Source organism: Leguminivora glycinivorella, chromosome 11 (assembly GCF_023078275.1).
Source record: "Leguminivora glycinivorella isolate SPB_JAAS2020 chromosome 11, LegGlyc_1.1, whole genome shotgun sequence".
NCBI classification, from domain to species: domain Eukaryota; kingdom Metazoa; phylum Arthropoda; class Insecta; order Lepidoptera; family Tortricidae; genus Leguminivora; species Leguminivora glycinivorella.
The window spans coordinates 13645880-13666771 of NC_062981.1; the positions used below are offsets into that span (position 1 = coordinate 13645880).

The 20892-nt window shown below is 36.2% G+C and overlaps 3 protein-coding genes across 3 annotated transcripts in view; 2 read left to right on the forward strand and 1 right to left on the reverse strand.

The window, feature by feature from the left end:
- Positions 1-2209, reverse strand: part of LOC125231012 (hybrid signal transduction histidine kinase L-like) — a 54005-nt gene extending 51796 nt beyond the window's left edge. Inside the window, exon 1 of the mRNA XM_048136347.1 lies at positions 2104-2209. Within this exon, the coding sequence (XP_047992304.1) occupies positions 2104-2119 (16 nt within the window). The 5' untranslated portion in view covers positions 2120-2209. The remainder of the gene's footprint in view (positions 1-2103) is intronic.
- A 360-nt stretch (positions 2210-2569) lies between these two features.
- LOC125231190 (ADP-ribosylation factor 2) lies at positions 2570-4805 on the forward strand. Its single transcript, XM_048136560.1, has 4 exons — positions 2570-2769; positions 2905-3167; positions 3306-3431; positions 3985-4805. The coding sequence occupies exons 1-4, from the start codon at positions 2703-2705 to the stop codon at positions 4069-4071; spliced, it is 543 nt and encodes a 180-aa protein (XP_047992517.1). The 5' UTR covers positions 2570-2702; the 3' UTR covers positions 4072-4805.
- A 2270-nt stretch (positions 4806-7075) lies between these two features.
- LOC125231214 (ADP-ribosylation factor 4-like) lies at positions 7076-20616 on the forward strand. Its single transcript, XM_048136592.1, has 4 exons — positions 7076-7244; positions 8371-8636; positions 10513-10638; positions 20017-20616. Exons 1-4 carry the CDS (start codon positions 7178-7180, stop codon positions 20107-20109), a joined length of 552 nt encoding a protein of 183 aa, XP_047992549.1. The 5' UTR covers positions 7076-7177; the 3' UTR covers positions 20110-20616.
- The last annotated feature ends 276 nt before the right edge of the window (positions 20617-20892 follow it).

The window sequence follows — 20892 nt, forward strand, 5'->3', positions numbered from 1 at the left end:
TTTAAAATCTAGTAAAATAATTAGAACCAATAACAAAGCCTGATTGCTGGATCTGAGGTAGCAGAGTCGCAAATGGGAAGAAAATTAGGTATCTACATTTATTTCCTTTTTAGGATATCCCGTATATCTTACGCAGGCGCGCACTCTCATGTACCTAACAATTTATAAGTGGTAACAGGTAAGGTAAATGAGTTGGAAATGAGCGTTAGAACTTAGAATCGTAATTACATCACACGTTATTGTATTAAGTAGTTACGTTAAGAAACTGAAGATATAAGACAAAACAATCGTGAGGTCAACATGAACAGACATCTGGGTGGCTAGCCGAATGGCACAATCGCTCACGAAACGCTCACGAAACGAAGCGCTAGTAGATATCTATCTCTATCGCGCTTGCGTATTGGCGCAACAGAGCCAGCGGCGTATCGCTTTCGTTTGGCGTCGGAGAAATGCCATTCGGCTACGGGGCCTGAATAGATAGGATCATTCAAAGCAAAAGTAAAGGCGACAAGCACGAATAATTTCGTGCGTTGACCCATCTGTATCTAACTCTGTCGCTCACGTATATTTAGGTATAACGATGTCCTGCTTGCATGATGTCGATGACCGCCAGAAATAGGCATTATGGGTAATGGGTGGGACAGCAATATTAGGCCTGGGCGATAGAGCCAGAAACCGGCTGCTGCATTCTTCTTCTTCGTTCTGCAGCGTTCTTATTGTAGTATCGTTTTATTCAAATCTTACTAAGCGTAATTGGGATAAGTTTGTTTTTGTGGTGGCGGCGTGCACAGATCTCGTGAGCAAGGACTTCGCTAAGGATACGGGCGAGATTTGCTCAAATGCTCATGAGCTTACCTACCGCCACTAGTTTACCCTCAGTCGCCATATAGGACACCCACGGGACGAGATGGGGTGGTACGTTTCTTTTCTGATGCCGGCACCACATCACATGGCAGGGGGGGTCAGATTTGTTTTGGTTTCTGTAGTAACACTATTTGGTAAGGTGTCAGTAAGTGTTATGAACAGCCCCTGACAGAATGCCAAAGCTGCAAGCAGGAGTGGCAGAACAGATGAAAGCAATTAAGGACTAAACCGCCATTGTTTCCTAAGTACCTCACACACGAAACGACCTAAGTTTTCTGCTGTTCAATTTAATTTAGTCCTTAAAACAACGTGCCACCTTCGCGTGAATGACGTAATGTTACCTATTGCGCACCATTGCATATTTACTGCCCATAGAAACTAAGCGCGATAAAACATTGACTTGCGCCGTATTTGTTCACTTCTGCTTTAGGAATAGGTATCTTGATTGGTATGTCTGTCTGCCATTATTGTACCTAGGTAGGTAGGTACATGTGTTTGCAATGACATGGTATAAATTATAGGCTAGTAGAAGAATGGCCGTGGAAACTCGCGAAGTATTATGGGGACTGACGCCTAACTTAAATTGAGTAGGCGCAATGTCAAGCGTCTTGAACAAAAACAGTGTTATGCAATGTTTTGATTAGTGTCCTTGGGCACCTTCCTATGCTTAATAAATTGTTATTTATCACTGTAAAAGTTAGAACTAACTCTGTGTAAGTTGGTACAGTTTAAGAGTTACCGTAGCCATGGTATAAGTAATAAAATATTCGTAACCAAGTTGATCTATCACTACCTAATCATTAATCAAAAGGACTTGCGATAAGCTAAATCCAAGACAAAGATACGACTTAAAAGAGTTAAGTATATTTATTGGGTAACTTTGCCCACAAAAGCAAAATAATGATAATTTAAAATCAGTGCAATTTTGTACATTGTAGAGTCAAATATGCTTTTTTTTCTTTAAAGCTTTGAGTCATAGTAATTGGGAGAGTTGTAAATAAAATTTAGATTTGTTTTTCTTGCTGACTGATTATAATAACAAATGCAAAATAAATTCTGCCCAACAAAGGTCAACAATTATTATTGTTAATCCTTGATTCCTACCTGTCATTAACGAAATTTAGTCGTCAGGTGAACCTGTTCTTTGAAATGATATTTATACATTAACGGTCAAGTTTAAAATCACACTAATAAGCAACAAAATTCACCTAGTAATAAAATATTTTTCAAAACACTTACCTTCATAAGTCTCCATGTCGTTCCCGACCAAAAAAAAGAAAAGTTAATAAAATAATAAAGCGTTTCTATGACGACGCATGACAGCAATCAAACTCTTCCTTCAAAACTTATAGGATTCTCATTGGTTAATTTTTGACGTACCAGATATTGTCTATTATTTTTATTGTTTATGCCTAGACCATGGATACGTTTTGAAAGACTTGACTTTGTTCTTTTATTCCTATATAAACACAGTTTTATAACTTTCTCCGTTATCTGTTATCACTGAATCTATTTAGTTGATTGCATAAAATTTGTTCACATAAAATATCAAAGGAAAATTACTTGACTTTCTTTACATGTGCATCGATTATTTGTAGAAATCGCAAACGAAATCAGGGTAGCCAACACAAACAAGATGACGTGTCTGAAATGACAACACGCATAACCGTAAATAATAAAATGAACTCGGACATCACTAGTATAAAAATTAAGAAAATTGGAAATAAAGAAACGACGTGTATCATATATTCGAAGTGATCGGTTGTGTTGTAATAAGTTGTTGTATCCTCGCAGAAAACTTAATTAAGCAAGGAAATAGTAATTAAATAACTTTTACCATGGGTTTGACGATATCAAGTGTCTTTACAAAGCTTTTCGGCAAGAAACAAATGCGTATCCTTATGGGTAAGTTACAATTGACAGCTCATCGGTAGACGATAGCGTTGAATCGTGTTTCTTTTATGGTTCATTACCTTGTAATTAAAGACTGTAATAATATGTAACGGATATCATAATTCATACTTTTAACTTGGTTTACAGTGGGCCTCGACGCCGCCGGGAAGACCACTATACTTTACAAACTAAAATTGGGTGAAATAGTGACCACAATACCGACTATTGGATTCAATGTAGAAACAGTGGAGTACAAAAACATTAGCTTTACGGTGTGGGACGTCGGCGGTCAGGACAAGATCAGGCCACTGTGGCGTCATTACTACCAGAACACTCAGGGTCTCATATTTGTAGTGGACTCAAGTGATACCAAGAGAATAGCTGAAGCCGAGAATGAGCTTGCTAATATGGTAAAGATTCTGTAATATTTTTATGTATTAGTTAATTGTGATGTATATTTCATACTATGTTGCTATGTGATATGAAATAAACAGCAAATTTATATTTTATTGTAACATTATTCAAATTTGTTTATTGTTCTGTTTTAGCTAAAAGAAGATGAATTGAGAGACGCTGTAATTCTAGTATTTGCTAACAAACAGGATATGCCCAATGCAATGACTGCAGCAGAGTTGACCAATGCACTAAACTTAAACAACCTGAGAAACCGCCGTGTAAGTTACCATTTGGTTTAACATTATATTGGTCTAATTATCTGTTAGGCACTTACTATGAAACAATTTTTGTTCTGATTAAATTGAGATAATGCCACAGAGAACCTCCTATAGAGTACCAATATTGTTAATCGCGGAGCGTAGAGAACAAGCTGCGGGAGTTTGGACTGAGTTGGAACGAGGCCAAGGCGGTGGCTCAAGATAGAAAGGCATGGAAGGATCTTGCGGAGGCCCTATGCACCTATGGGGTGCCCTAAGACAATCAACAATAACATCAATCATTTTTTAAAGACACACACGGGTCGAACGCGATAAAATAACATTATTACCTTTTAAAAATGTGTACAAAATGCGAGAACTTAAAGTATTATGTTTGCAACCATTTTGACAGCCTTACTGGTTAAGATGCTATTTAAAATATTACATTTATTTAACCCTAGCAGAGGTTTGGCTATTGAAATTGTTAGCAACTTATGTTGGCTTTATTCTTATTGTATATTTTTGTTGATTGTGGTGTAATATACCTACAGTATAAACTTTGTTTGATTTTCAGTGGTACATCCAAGCTACCTGCGCAACACAAGGACAGGGCCTATATGAGGGCCTCGATTGGCTGTCGAATGAACTGGCGAAAAAGTGAGATTCAACACTCCTTGCAGTCTCCGGGAGTCAGCGAGTACATTCCCAAAATGGCTGAAAACTTCCGATTGTGAATGTTGTTCAATCTATATTGAATCCAAAAGACTTTTAAATTTGTATGTAACTAATTATACAAGGTCGTTTTAATACTTTTAAGGCTAAAACTTTGATTTGTTGGTGAATATTTATCATTTTGTTAGTCATTATTAAGATTTTTGTATTACATTTAAATTATTATCAAGACACCCTATTCAGTTGTTGAACAGAGATATTGTATATCACACCATGGTATATGCATTTACATTACAATTAACTATAGGCAGCACAATTGGAGTGGTAAAATACACATTGTTAATACGAAACTACGTTTAAATAATAAATAGAGACAATAACTGAATTTTACAATGGTCCGGAAACATATGGTTAATTTTATTAGACATTATTTATTGTGTGTAAGTTACTATTATATAACATTTATAACTGCTTTTGTACTGTGAAGTCCTGGGCATTTCTGTAACACTATCCAATGTAATCCAATGCCACAGATATTCAGCTTTCAATAATTCCAATGAGATAAAATGTATATAATGAAAATCTTTCGATAGGCCAAAATATCTTTCTATAATATTTGAGAAAGCTGTATTAAATCCTAGCATTGGAACTTTGCTAATGTATGCTAAATATATTTTAAAGTCTATAATAATAGTGGCAAATAAAATATAGGTGTAAATAAAACTGTCTTTTGCTGCTACACCTCTACCCTTTATTTTTCTGAGATGATAAAACAAGAAAACGTAAACAACTGAACTCCAAAACAAAGAGACGAAAAACTCTAGAGTAACACTGCGATTGTGGTGCTATGTTGCAGATTGCACAACTTGTGTGTGATGATGAAATTGATGAATGGTGACGTGGGTGATACTGATAGTGTAAGTTAGTCACCATACCTGCCATGTATAACAGGTATACCTGAAAAATTACATATGATTCGGTCAAACTGTGTTTTTTGAAAAAAAAAAATTAAATCCAATTAAAAAGAAATGCGGTTTGGTACCTTAGGGTAAGGTGCTTTGCGCACACTAGCGTCCCATCCCCCTCACCTGACGCAACCTCCCCTTTTACCCTGAAATATGTCCCAAAATTCAGTTTATTTTTATAGAAAGTATACATTTTAGAAACAAGTTGTCAATGAAAGAAATAATGCTCATGAAATTCCCAATAAAAAAAGTCATAATATTTTCTGATATCTTGCACTATTTTCATGTTATCTATAATATGTAAATATAAACGGCAAAGTCCTGAGTGACTAACTTAAACCAAGGCATAGCCCAAACCGCTAGTGCTAGACAATTCAAATTTGGCACGTAGGTTACTTATAAGGTCTACGGACGCACTAAGGAAGGATTTTTCAAAATTCATCCCCTAAGGGGGTGAAATGGGTGTCGAAAGTTTGTATGAGGATCTACCTTTATTTTGAGAATATGAGCTTGAAACTTCGCATAAAGACTATAAAGGTAATATTAAAATGGAAAGAAACTAATTTTAGCGTTTTTGGATGTTTAACCTTTAAGAGAGTTGGAATGAGGCTGGTTGAAGTTTGTATGGGGAACAAGATTTATTTCAAGCTACAGGCTTCAAACTTGGTAAAAAGGTACTTCAGAAGGGCGAAAACTAGTAGCTTGATAAATTTGGATGAAATTCGGAAATTACACCACTGATAAACATATTACTATTTCATTAAGCACGAAGTTATATCGAACTTCGACAAGCTAATGCACGAATATGGTAAGTGCTACAAACAAAACGCATATAACCTTTTTTGTTTAAAATTTAATAATAATCAATTCTTTCATAGACACTTTTTTCGTAACTCTGATACTTTTCTCAAAAATGCAGAAAAACCGTAAACCGGGACCTATTTCGTGCTTAACGCGGGTGTTGCGTCAGGGGGACGGTAGGGGACGCTAGTGTGCGCAAAGCACCTTACCCTAAAGTACCATACTACATTAAAATTTTGCTGGATTTAATTTTTTTTAATTTCCCATACATTCGAGCACAACTTGACCTAATCAATACAACTGGTGCTATTTTACTCCATGTGCTATAACCTCGTAGCGCCCACTATACAAAATTTTTGCTAGGAAATTTTGATTCTTATTGTACTTGAGATTTAATTCAATTTCATTTGTTCGAAAAAATTTAGAAACAAAAATTATATTTTATTTGTTTACATGAAAGTTAAAATTCCATTGAAACCATTATGTACTTTAGAAAGTACATTGGGCGCCACGAGGATAATAAGCAAATGACGTTATGTTCTCTTTTTCCAGTCACAAAAATAAACTTCTACTGGAAGTTGAGTATAAAACAGCAAGTGAAAAATAAGAACTTTAAATTTCATACAAGCTGTATGGGAAGCTTTTCTCGATTTGTGGCTTTTCTAGCCGGATATTTTTTGGTTCCATACAAGCTATTGATCCTGTATAGATACGGGAAGGTCATAAATTTATTATTTGGCCCCTTTATGAATTAAACCTGGAAATGCCAATCTACATTTATTTAAAACCTAGGGATGCTCTCCTAAGCACAAAGGCTGGTAGCTGCCCTCACTGACCCGCTATCAAAATACACCCTGTATAATTATTTCTGCCATGGCTACGTTCAAAAACAAATACACATACAATCCACGTCATATAGGTTCAAAGCGACTAGTACGATATATAATGGTAAGGGAGGATAAAATTCTTTTGATTTCATTTTCTGGATAATACGTACCGTGAAAAAGACAGATATCATGGATGTGACTTGAAGTAAAAACAAGAAAGGTTTTGAATATTTCCTTATTATATTAATTATGAACGTACCCCATACATAAGTGACAGTGACAAATATGACATTTCTCTGGGTGGTGAATTGGTGATGTTGGGTGATGTCACCGGGTCGAGTACTTCCGTGGGGTCGAGGTCGAGTGAGTCAGCCGGTGCACCAGTACCGCAGACAAACAAAACAGAAAAACAAGCTTCAGTGTGTGGGGAACTAGTACGTGACTCAGTTTTAAATACAAAGTATTCTGCGTCGGTCGCTAGAGGAACAATTTACGACAAAAGATGGCAAATTTCTTTTCAAATCTTTATGCCAAGATTTTCGGCAAATCACCGATTAGAATTTTAATTTGTAAGTATTCAATTTTCTCCTTAAAAATAGTTTTTGCAATATCTTTGAAAAAAAAAAATAGCTTTGTGTTTATTTATACACGTTTTATACGCCTCAAATCCATTTAATGTTTTGTTTTTGTATACTTATTTTCTACAATGCTTGTTTCTATAACTTGTGTGCAATTATAGTTACCAATAATGAACCTTTGTGCGAGAGTCTATATTTAGATTCTGAACAAATAGGTAATTCACGTACGGTCGTTAAGTTTTAATAAACAAGGGCAAATGAATAGCAGGTTGCAGACATAAAATAATACATTAAAAAAAAACCGGTCAAGTGCGAGTCAGACTCGCTCACCGAGGGTTCCGTACAAACTTTCAATAGTTGAATCATCAAAATGGTATTCATAGAACTCTACAGACTTGACTAAATCCCTCGAGACTCAATTTCCCACATAACAAGTAATATTTTAAATATACAATTTTATTGTTAGACATCGTCCAAATAAAATCAAGACTATTCGACTTCAATAGTTTCGACTTACGACATGTCGCAAGGACGCTCCTGAACCGACCTCATTATATCAGGAAAAACGCGATGTAGGAAATGAGCATTCAACATACAGCAACATCTTTCCTTCTTCTTTTCCTTCAAAAAACATTTTTTTTCCACAACCAAAAAATTATAAAAAATAGTTTTGCTATGTACAGTTTGACCTCTTTCTAACGATACCCCACTTGACCTAGTTACTTGAAATTTTCAGTTTGCCCCCCTTTCATTTTGGCCATTTTCTATAATTAATATTAATAAATCTAAAAAACGAATACTTTCAATTTGTAGAGGTTAACAATGTTCATAAGTATTCCAAATTTCAAAGCGATAGCATAAGTAGTTCTCGAGATATTTAATAATGTGACAGACAGACGGACAGAGCGGCGCCATAAGGGTTCCTTTTGTACCTTTTTGGTACGGAACCCTAAAAATCACAGTTTCAAAGCACTTCCAATTTGTGTTGACATTAATATTTGTGTATTATTATCCAGGAAAATACATTAAGAACATGTTGCAACACCACAGCAAATGGTGTAATACACTGAAACATGTGAAAAAATTAAAGTAATTGAATTTAAAAATTGTTTTTCAGTGGGTTTGAATGCAGGTGTGGGCAAAACAACTGTTTTATATAGGCTGAAAGATGGCACCACCGTTGACAGTACTCACACCAGTGGCTTCAACTTGGAAACAGTGGAACGTAACAATGTCAGATATGAAATGTGGGACATTGGCGGTGGAGACAAAATAACACCATTGTGGAATCAGTACTTTCAAAATACCAAGGCAATAATATTTGTAGTTGACTCAACGGATAAGGAGCGCTTGGATGTTGTAGAGCAGGAGTTGCAGAGACTGGTAATTATGTTTCACCCCGTTGCATAAACCATTCACTTGCAATAATATGTTAATTTTCAAAGGCGGTGAAACTGTATGACCTAATGAAAGAAAACTAAGGAAATGGTGAGCGTCAGGACCCCTGGACCACTACAGATATTTGATGTTTAGTACATACTAAAATTTAGTACCTATTTGATACTATTTGGTACCTGAGTACATATATTTGGTACCTCCACTGATATCGAAAAATCGAGCGAATAAAGTGGCCAGACATTCTGACGTCAGGATGTCTGGACCATTTTTGGTTTACATAGTTCTAGACAACACTACTAATTGATATCTTAGTCAATATTTACTACCTATTTGGTACCTGTCAATATATTTTATTCAATTTTTTTTGGCGTAGGTACCAGAAAAAAGTTATGACGGAATTTAAAGTTGTGAGCCCGGCCGTGCCGTTGAAGTATGTAGCGCCTGTCAAAAGTATAGAGGCAAATCCGCCTGCCCTCCTGCGCGCGTCAACTTAAATAGGAATTTAGTTTTAGGCACTCGCACATCATCTCTACTACTGACTAGTGGCATTAATATAGTCGAAATATAAAAGTAAGTGTAATTACACTAGTTTTCCATTTTCCTCCTGAGAGACCTACACGTGGCAACAGTTGGGCAAATTCTAGGGGGGAAATAGCATAAACTGTTATAATTAACAGCGTCATTGGTAATATTGGTATATAGGATGTATTTTGATGATGTGGACCAGTCTATGGTCCACGAGCTCCGTTATAGGGGTTTATCATATAAATAAACCACTGCTTTCGGTAACATTTGTTTTTTGCATCGATTAGTGTCAATTATGAATTAAGAATAAATACAAACATCAAATCAATCATCTACTATCAGTACATACAACCACAATGACGCCAAATCTGCCATACAGCTCTACAGCTGCTGAACAGTCGCAAAAATGACCGGCTGTCAGGGGTAAACTGATTTACAAATTTCTCCGCCAGGAGATGTCTCTCAGGGACATGACATGACATTAGACGTTATTGAGACTGTAGGAGGTTCTCTCAGGAGGAAAATGGAAAACTAGTGTAATTACACTAATTACTTTTATATTTCGATTATATTAATGCCACTAGTCAGTAGAGATGATGTGCGAGTGCCTAAAAATAAATTCCTATTTAAGTTGACGCGCAGGAGGGCAGGCGGATTTGCCTCTATTCTTTTGACAGGCGCTACATACTTCAACGCCACGGCTGGGCTCACAACTTTAAATTCCATCATAACTTTTTTCTGGTACGCCAAAAAAATTTGAAAAAAATATATTGACAGGTACCAAATAGGTAGTAAATATTGACTAAGATGTCAATTAGTAGTGTTGTCTAGAACTATGTAAACCAAAAATGGTCCAGACATCCTGACGTCAGAATGTCTGGCCACTTTATTTGCTCGATTTTTCGATATCAGTGGAGGTACCAAATATATGTACTCAGGTACCAAATAGTATCAAATAGGTACTAAATTTTAGTATGTACTAAACATCAAATATCTGTAGTGGTCCAGGGGTCCTGACGCTCACAGGAAATGAATCGTGTATAATGAATTTACAATTAAAAAAAATGAATTGAATGGGGATGAATTGTAAATTCATCATACGTGATATAATCCGTTTCCTTAGTTTTATTTCATGAGTAACTATTGCGGTAACCGAAGACAATATTATGTATGACAGACTCTTATGGCTGTTTAAATAAGATGGTTAATTATTTTACGACCTTCGTGTATCAAATTCATAAACAGTTTATTAACTAATGTTGCCTAATGAATACCCTCTTGCTTGACACATAACATATCTAGGAAGCTGAGGAGAAATCATTTATTTTTATTTCAGCTAACTGAAAAGGAGCTTGAACATTGTCCAATCCTGATACTGGCCAACAAGCAGGACTTGCCAGATGCCATTAGTGTTGATGAGCTGAAGAAAACATTAAAGTTGGAGCAATGGAAGAACCGGGCAGTAAGTATAATCTTCTTCTTCTTTGCATCCTGTTACCCTCTGCTGGGGTGTGTCTTGGGCAGTTTGGGTAACCTCCTCCCACCCCATGCCTAGCACCCTGAGCTCCTGCTGAACCGAGCGACGCCAGGTCGATTTAGGGCGGCATGGTTTGAGCTTTCCCGGTATATTCCAGGTGAGAGCCATTTTGGATAGGTGGGTCTCAGGTTTTCTGAGGATGTGTCCAATCCAATACCAGTAAGTATAATAATAACTAAAATTGTTTTATTCATAATCATCCTTCTAGCCTTAAATAATGACCGTTTTACTTTTTTTTTTTGCTAAATAAGGGGACATCTCTTTAGATAGTCACAAGCCAAACAAAGATCTACAGTAGTATAGACATATGTGTGGTATAATCAAGCAAGACCTTAATTATATGATCAGTAGGTCAAGTATCCCTTCAAAATCAAGATCACTATTCTTTAGGACTAGATACAATTAAGTTGTTTTTAGTACAGCGTTGCGAGGGTTTCGAGGCACGAAGGTTAAACAAACTTTGCCACCGAGTGAAACACAAAATTTTTCACCTCACCAACACGAACAAAATACTGAATATATAACATGAAAGTAAATCAAATCCATCAATTTATTCAATATTTATGATTCAAAATCCTTTTTCCTTTGATAACATCAAAGGAAACTTTCTAAGTAATCTTCGATTCGCCGATGACTTGGTCCTTTTTTCGGAGTCTGCACCACAATTAGAAAAAATGATATGCGAGCTAAATGCAGTCAGTAAGAATATAGGTTTGGAACTAAATACAGCTAAAACGAAAGTAATGACTAATGCTTCAAAAACACCCATTTGTGTAAATAATACTCAACTTGAATATGTAGATAAATACATCTACTTAGGTAAACAAATAGGTTTCAGCAAGTCCAGACACGAAGATGAAATAAATAGAAGAATAACCTTAACCTGGAACAAGTTTTGGAGTTACAAAGAAGTACTTAAGTCAGACCTCCCAGTAAAGCTCAAGAAAAAAGTTCTAGATTCATGTATACTTCCATGCCTTTCATATGGCAGCCAAACATGGATTTACAATAATTACACAACAAATAAAATACAGACATGTCAAAGAGCCATGGAACGAAGTATACTAAAAATAAGCAGAAGAGACAGACATCGTAATACAGACATAAGAAGGAAAACAAACGTAATAGACGCTCTACAACACTGTAAAAAGCTAAAATGGAAGTGGGCAGGCCATGTGGCACGAATGAACCAGGACAAATGGGCGTATAAAGTAACTACGTGGCCAGGACCACTCGGTACACGATCTCAAGGAAAACCGAAAGGACGATGGGCTGACGAGATAGTTAGAGCAGCTGGAAATAACTGGATTCTAAGGGCAATGGATAGAGACAATTGGAACGATATGGAGGAGGCCTTCACTCGTAGAGAGGTCCTTAAATAAATATTTTACAAAATAATAATACAGATATAAATTAATAATTATGTACAAATTAAATTAAATTAAATATTATTATCAATTAAATTAATTATTATTAATGAAATAATATCTAAATTTTAATTGTAATGTTATATTTAAAAGCATGACAAGGAATGTTAATTTAAAAATTTATATTTAATTATTTAATTATGGAATGATTATTTAAACTATGCTAGTTTTTTTAAGGAATAAAGAGGCTTTATTATTATTATTATTATTATTTATGATTCAAAATCATAATTTTTAGGTAAATTCTACCTGCCCGCTTAAGACATCAAGTTAAAATTTGTATGAAATTACTTTGCACTCTTGTGGATAAAATGCAATTTTGCTATCCGTTTTCGAATAGCAAAGAATGCCTTTATTAGTTGGTGTGGTGAAAAACAAATTAGTAGATTATTAGTAGTGGTATATTATTATTAATGTCTAGCAGGTTACAGATGCAGTGTGAAATGTTTTTCCTTCCTTCCACCTTCGTATTTTCACGAAAACTCATGAAGAAGTCATACTATTTTTAGTCAGACTCAGTACCAGCCGCGTAGCGTCTATGATTGCCGCCCGGGGCCAATCACCAATTTTGCCGATATGCCGCCCCTCTTATGATCAACATATCTAGATTATTTGGTCATTATAAGTGCGAGTTGTGCTATCGTTGTAAGGGCTCCGTACACCACAAGAAGGGGCTTCGTTTTTTGAAGGCACTTAAATCATTTTTGAGAATAATTTAGGTAGATTTCAAGAGATTTGGTAACTCCTTTCAGCGGCAGAGAGTGAAATTTGAGTTTTCTTTCTTTTAAGTCCGACTTACGCTTGACTGTAGATTTATAATAGGCTTTCCTGTGTAATCCATAGATTGAAGGCTTTCTCGTGTATTTTTTCTGTGAATTTTTTACCTATTTTCTTTAATTACTTAAAAATTACTTAACTTATAATTATTTAAGAAAATATTTTTGAAATACTTATAAAAAGCTTTTTCATTTGATATGTAACACAATAGAGTTTAAAAAACTTTAATTTTTAATTTTCATTTTTACCAACCAAAAGTGACCCCTACAATTAAATTTTCTTAATTTAAATTGCTTGTCCGTCCTTGGGTCACACGACATATGTGTGCCAAATTTCAAGTTAATCGGTTCAGTAGTTTTGGAGAAAATTGGCTGTGACAGACGGACAGATAGACGCACGAGTGATCCTATAGGGATCCGTTTTTCCTTTTTGAGGTAATCCAAACCAATAGCTTTTGTCTTTTGTTCCTACTAAAGAAGACGATCAACCAAATCTTGGTACTAAAAAAACGGCAAATTTAAAAATAGACGGCTCAGCGGCTAGTTGATTTCTTGAAACGCGTGCCTTCCTAAATCTTGGCGTTGGCGGAATCATCGACGAACCATATTCTAAAACTTCAAAAAAATATTGAAAATATAGGGGCGAAGGTTAAATTCTCATAGAAAATTTAAATTTCGCGCCTTTTTAGGGTTCCTTACCAAAAAGGTACAAATAAAAGGCCCTTATATGGTGCGACTCTGTCCGTCTGTCTGTCTGTCTGTCACACTATTTAATATCTCGAGAACTACTTATGCTATCGCTTTGAAATATGCAATACTTATGAACATCATTAATCTCTACAAATTGAAAGTATATTTTTTTAAATGTATTAATATTAATTACAGAAAATGGCCAAATTAAAAGGGAGGAAAACTATAAATTTCAAATTTACTCGAGCAAGTGCGTTAGAAAAAACTCAAACTATATTTATCAAAACTATTTTTTTCATAATTTTTTGTTGTGAAAAAAAATGTTTTTGAAAAAAAATGAACTTTTTTTACTTTATAAAAAATCCTTCCAGATTTACATTTTCAATTTGAACACTCTTGCGGGTGTTTATTTATTGTACCTGTATTTTTTACAGAATAAAAATGAAAGTTTTTGCTTTCAAAGAGAGGAAAAATGGTTAAAATCGGTTCACACACTAAACAATTTATCCCATAAAAATCATCCTCCATACTAGCTCGCACACATTAGTTTACTTAATTTGCCGAAAGATATCGCTGTACGTTGAACGCTCATTTCCTACATCGCATTTATCCTGATATAATGAGGTCGCTTCAGGAGCGTCCTTACATGTCGTAAACTATTGAAGTCGAGTTGTGATTTTCTTTGGACGTTGTCTAACAATAAAATTGTATATATTCAAATATTACTTATGTGGGAATTGAGTCTTGAGGGATTTAGTCAAGTTTGTAGAGTTATATGAATAACATTTGATGATTCAACTATTGAAAGTTTGTACGGAACCCGCGGTGGGCGAGTCCGATTCGCACTTGGCCGGTTTTTTAACCGACTTCAAAAAAGGAGGAGGTTCTCAATTCGACTGAATGTTTTTTTTTTTATATTTTTAGGGTTCCGTACCTCAAAGAGGAAAAACGGAACCCTTATAGGATCACTCGTGTGTCTGTCTGTCCCTCTGTTACAGCCGATTTCTCCGAAACTACTGGACCGATTTACTTGAAATTTGGTACACATATGTAAACCTGTGGCCCAAAGACGGACATGTAATTTAATTAAATGAAATTTAATCATAGGGGTCACTTTTGGGGGGTAAACTTGAAAATTAAAAATCAAAGTTATTAAAACTATATTGTGTTATATATCAAATGAAAGAGCATTTTATGAGCATTTGAAATATATATTTTTTTAATTTTTAATTTTGGTACTTTAGAAGTAATTTAAGAAAATAGACAAAAAATGACCATTCCCCCCCTTATCTCCGAAACTACTTAGCGTAAAATTTTCAAAAAAATACACGAGATAGCCCTCTACCTGTAGATTACAGGAAAACCTATTAGAAATCTACAGTCAAGCGTAAGTCGGACTTACGAGAAAAAAAACTCAAATTAAGATTTTCACTCACTGACGCTGCAAGCAGTTACTAAACGTCTTAAAATTTTGTAAGCGTGATGGACAGGTAGAAAGAAATTCATTTCTGTCTTTTTCTTTTTAGAAATTGTTCAATTTTTTTTTTCATTTGCCAAACTGACTTAAGTTCCTACTAAAAAGGAGGCGCTTAAGCCCGTTTGTAAGTGGACTGAGCAAAATTTTGTTCAAATCGGTCCAAAAAAGGTCTCTGTTGACGAAAACACAGAATTTGTGCCAACGACAGCCCAAATCTGAAGTCCATTTTGCTCTATCTCTTATCGTTTCCGAGATATATACGTAAAGTCTTGAAAGTGCGAAAAGTTAACTTTGCCATCACAGTCGTTCAGGCGCTCATGAGTTCTTTGTATGGAAAAGTCGAAAACCGACTCGCACTTGACCAATGTTCATAGAACGTGTTGTGGTTTTTTACGCGGGTCCGCGACTAACGACGTTCGAATGTTTTGTTCGGAAATGTTTGAGGGTGGTTTCTTTGAAACGTCGCCGGCGGCGGGTGGTTCGACGGGCGAAGGTCACACGCCGCACGCGACGGTCTGTATTCGTTTTGTACAATAGCAACGGACGGCGGGTGGCGTCTTGATATGGAAAATGACTGACTTCACTAAAGATAATGATGAACTCATTGAGGTAATACTAGAGAGGACACTGTGAGCAAAACCTTTGCGCTACAAACATAAGTCCATTGGACTTATGTTTCTGCCTGCACACAAATAAAATGTAAAAATGCCTTCCTGCGCAACAAGATGCTGTTTAAGCCATACGAGAAAATCGAATAAAACTGACGTGTCACATTTAATCGGTTAGTATACACGCTATGTTAATCGATCTTTATTTAAGTAATTATTTCAATGAAGGGACGCGCTCCTCAAACGCGAAGCTATCGCTGCCATTTTGTTGAACGAAATCATAGATTAATCGCATCATAATCGCACAGACTTGACATGTAGGTAAAATGAAGTATAGTAATTGTGATTATATTCTGTTTGTAATATATAAAAGAGAAATGTTAAATTTATTTCACGTTATACTTAAGAATACTACACAGTTCTAACACGAGTTGTAATCGATATTTTCATACAATAATAACTTATGATTTTTTTCAAGGGCAATTAAAGTAGGTATTCGCACCCGCGACCGACAGCGTGTGGCACAGCGGCACATGCGGCTCACATCCAAACGCCGCCGGGCGCGTGTGACGGGCCAGAGAAACCAGGGCCTTAGGGCTAGGTGATTATCGCCGCGCCGCAGAGGACGCGCTGAGGGGGGGGCGGTGCCTACAGCAGTTGTAGTTGTATGCATACCTAGCTCACGCATACAGACGCGTCCGCCAGGGGCGGCTCACTCCGCTATCCTATCGCCGCGCTACAAGTATATCCTGGCGGCCGCGAGCTGTGGCCGCGAGTTCGCGGCCTACTCAGGGGTGGCGCACATTCTTACGGAATGCACGTTCGCACTTTCTATTGTTACTTTACGTCGCGAGGTTTTTTAAGCGATGTCCGCGGGTGGAATGGCTAATAATCTTATACTTTTAAACGAGCAATTCTTGTATATTTATTTATTTATTTATATATATATTTATTTACACTGACGATCTCGGAAACCGCTCTAACGATTTCGCAGAAATTTGTTATGTGGGGGTTTTTGGGGGTGAAAAATCGGTCTAACTTATCCTTAGGTCCCGGAAAACGCGAATTTTCGAGTTTTCATGTGTTTTTCTTCGCGCGCCATCTCGTGTGCAGTAGTTGTACTGTTAAGACAGAATTCTTTCGGTCGATGTAAGTACTATTTATTGCAAACACTAGATGGCGACACAGGTCAAGGCTAAAACGAATAGAAAATACACTATTTGAGTTTTTGTGGCGAAATGCGCGCCATCTCGTGTGGAGTAGTTGTGTTGTTAAGGCTGAGAATTCTTTCGCTCGATGTAGGTACTATTCATTTTTGAACTAGATGGCGACACATGTCAAGGATACGAAACAGAACCGAGCGAAGCTCGGTTGCCCAGATATTACTTAATTAAATAGACATATTGAATAAAATAAATACCAAAAGATATTCTTATACAGATCTACTACTGATTAAGTCCCACGGAAAAGTTCAATAAGGCTTGTGATGTTGGAACCTTGAACAAAAATATATAAATACAGCGGTAATACCTAGAAAGTACTCAAGACTTGAATATAATAATATAACATTTAATGTGAGTATTAATTCGTTTGGATCCATTGGTAACCCTATCACCGGACCGCGCACGTGCGGCTTGTTTCTTTGTAAGAATGTTGTAGGTATTTAAAAAGGCGGCATTTCGGAAACATCAAAGCAGTGGGCCTTCTTTACTTGTGCTATTATATATTCTGTGGCGCCGCGCCGGTGGCCACGTGCGCTCTCTGCAGTTTGCGCTGCCGCTGCCATGAAACGTTTACCTACTCCGTGTAATACTGATAAAAGAAAGTATTGACATGAATTTACACGTTTCGGAAATGACTGTAGGTATTTTAATGTTTTTTGCCTCTTATTGCCTAATTATACAATATATACATACCTACTATGGCAACTCTATCACAGCGCAGAATATGCAGAAGCCACATGGTGGTCTGCGACAGAAACTCAATAGACATTTTTAGAGTTTTTAAAATAAGTACCTACCTAAGTAGGTACGTGAAGTAACATGGTAAATTAAAAAAATATCATTAGATACTTATTGCGAAGGTATAAACAATATCCTTCGTTTTGCCACATATCAATGATTACCTATCTATATTAAATTCATTAATCCGTATACATTACATTTTTACAGTACGGTAATACTCACCCCGTTATTCATAAACGTACACTAAGTTATCAAGCCGATAAAGTTCGGTTGCCTTTCCGACGTATTGGTGTGACAGAAAGGGACAAACGAACTTTATCGGCTGAATAACTTTAGTGTATGTTTATGAATAAAGGTGTTAAAATTTATAGCTACAAAATTTTACATAAAACACCTTCTTTAAAATAAAATAAAAAATGTTGAATTTGGTTAACATTATAAAAGACCTCACGCAAGCTGTGCTAATTAGTTCGCGAATTCGTCGAGAGGTGGCGCTAAACACAATTATGCTCATTAGAGAACCTATACTTCTAGCCTAGCCCAGTCTTTAGACTTATGTGAGTAACGTAAAAGTACCTAATAGTTTTGTAGGTACGGAACCCTCGGTGGGCGAGTCCGACTCGCACTTGGCCGGTTTTTTTTTGTATGTATGTTACTCGATATCTCCGAGAATCGTGGACCGATTTTCAAAATTTTTTTTTTATCGAACCGGTATAACCCCGAGATGGTCCCATTGGCACCAAGTCAGGGTCTGATGATGGGATCCTGGAGAAATCGAGGGAACTCTTCAAATGTTATAGGCACATGTAATGTTTTTAGTCTATTTTTCAAAGGTACACCAGTATTTACGTCTGATGGTAATATTTTTATGTGGCTGAGCTGATGATGGAAGGTCAACTCCTCAATGGTTAGGAGTTAAAGGATAATTCTTTCACTACTGTACATGTATTCGGACTAATACATATAATATCACTAGGAACCACTAAAAATCAACTGAGCTGATGATGGAAGGTCAACTCCTCAATGGTTAGGAGTTAAAGGATAATTCTTTCACTACTGTACATGTATTCGGACTGATACATATAATATCACTAGGAACCACTAAAAATCAACAAATAAATAAACTTTTTAACAAAAAATAAAACCGCCTTCAAAAATAAGCGCGTTACAAAACACGGAGAAACTAAAAAGCCAAAAATAATAAACCTTTCAATTCAGATTTCTTATCGTATTGCAATAAGCTAAACATCCAAATTATAAACAAATCAATTATTTTTGGAGTCGGTACCAGCCTGTGTATGGTTGGGTGGGGCAAACAGGCAATAGCAAGGCGACGAACAGGTCTGGTACCGACTACAAAAATAATTGATTTGTTTATAATTTGGATGTTTAGCTTATTGCAATACGATAAGAAATCTGAATTGAAAGGTTTATTATTTTTGGCTTTTTAGTTTCTCCGTGTTTTGTAACGCGCTTATTTTTGAAGGCGGTTTTATTTTTTGTTAAAAAGTTTATTTAGTGCTAAAATTTGGTTGACAGTCTAATATTACTCGGTGGCCTTAGCACAAAGCTAAAGTATATTATTGTTTACTTACGCACATAACATAAGAGAAATATTTCAAACTTGGAACAAAACTATTCAACATTCAATTCAAATTCAAAAATACTTAAAATAGACACTTACCCAATTTGACAATAAGTGAATTGAATATCAATCCACAAATCAAATGTAATATTTTCCTATTATAATTATTAAACTTAGCACTAATTGCAGTTTTTAAAATCGAAACTTCGGAACAAAATGACGAATTTTGTTTGCTCAACTCAAGTATTCATCTGTCGTAAGTACAAAAATGTAAAACTCCATTCATTACAAAGTAAGGCTTAACAGTATGACGATAAGGTGTTTTATCGTGTAATATAGCTGCCATAGTTTTTCGAACATTCGCCTATAGTTCGTGGAAGCTCGGCGGCTGCTCGGCAGCGTGCGGCCGCTCGCGCCCCCGCCCCGCGTCCCTCGCAGCCGTGGTGCATTCGGCGCCAGCACAAAACAGAGAATTGGCGCGTTTCTCAGCGCGATTTGAAAAATGTTGGTCTCATAATTAACAATTTTATTTATTAGGTTCCGTAACAAAAAGGTACAAAGGAACACTTATGGTGCGACTCTGTCTCTATGTATGTTATAATTTTTAATTGCCGATTTTGCCGCCCCCTGTCATGTGCCGCCCGGGGCCATGGCCCCCCCGGCCCCCCCCTCGCTACGCCACTGCTCAGTACAAGTACAAACTAATGTTGACCATAGTAATTCCGTAGGTAGGGCAAAAATACGTTGCCTGCGTCACTTTATTCTTTTTTTTTCAGATCCATGTACAATCTGCCGTTGCCAAACAGGGGACTGGAGTGACAGAAGGATTTGATTGGCTGTGCAGTAAACTTGCAAAGGTGGAGAAATAGATCTTAAGTTTAATTGCATTGATCTGAATGCCCTTGGCTTGGTAAAATAGTACATTACTTACAGTACAAGCGTCGAAAAGGGGAAGTTGCGATAAATTTAAACACGACCGAAAGGAGTACTCTTATTGAAATCATAATTATAAGGTTCCCTTAAAAGTGTTATTAATAATTAGTAGTGTATACATATATTGTAAAAATCCTAACCTGGAAAATGAAAACGAACAAAAAAGAGAAATAATATATCTATTTTACCAAGGGTATTTCTGTATTTACATTTAATATAAGTGGTAATAATCAGCACTTATTTTTTATTCTTGTCGAAATTTTGTTATATCTTTGTCTGCAGAGTGACTGAATAGCAAGCAGTAGGTACAAACTGCTGACAGCTGACTGTGAATTTAATAGACTGAGAGAGACTTGTAGTCAAGCACAGCTAACTTTTATGTTGATGTTTATTAAGCTTTTCGGATATTTTTAAGTTTTATTGAATAAAACCATTGGCTAACATTTCGTGTTTCTCTTGAATCTTGTTTTGAAAAATTAGATAATTATATATTGGGGAATCCATTTAACACTTTCACAGTCCAGTGCCTCATATTTGGATCAGGACAAGCTATTAGCTCCACAAGTCCATGTCCCGTAATTATATATTTACTAATGGTCCTTATATTTCCTGACGCGGCCGTTTTAGTTATTTGTATTTTGTATGGGGACTGTTAAGGTGTTAAGCTAACTCCACGGATTAAAACGATCGATCGTTTCGTCTACTTAGAACGGCGCAAT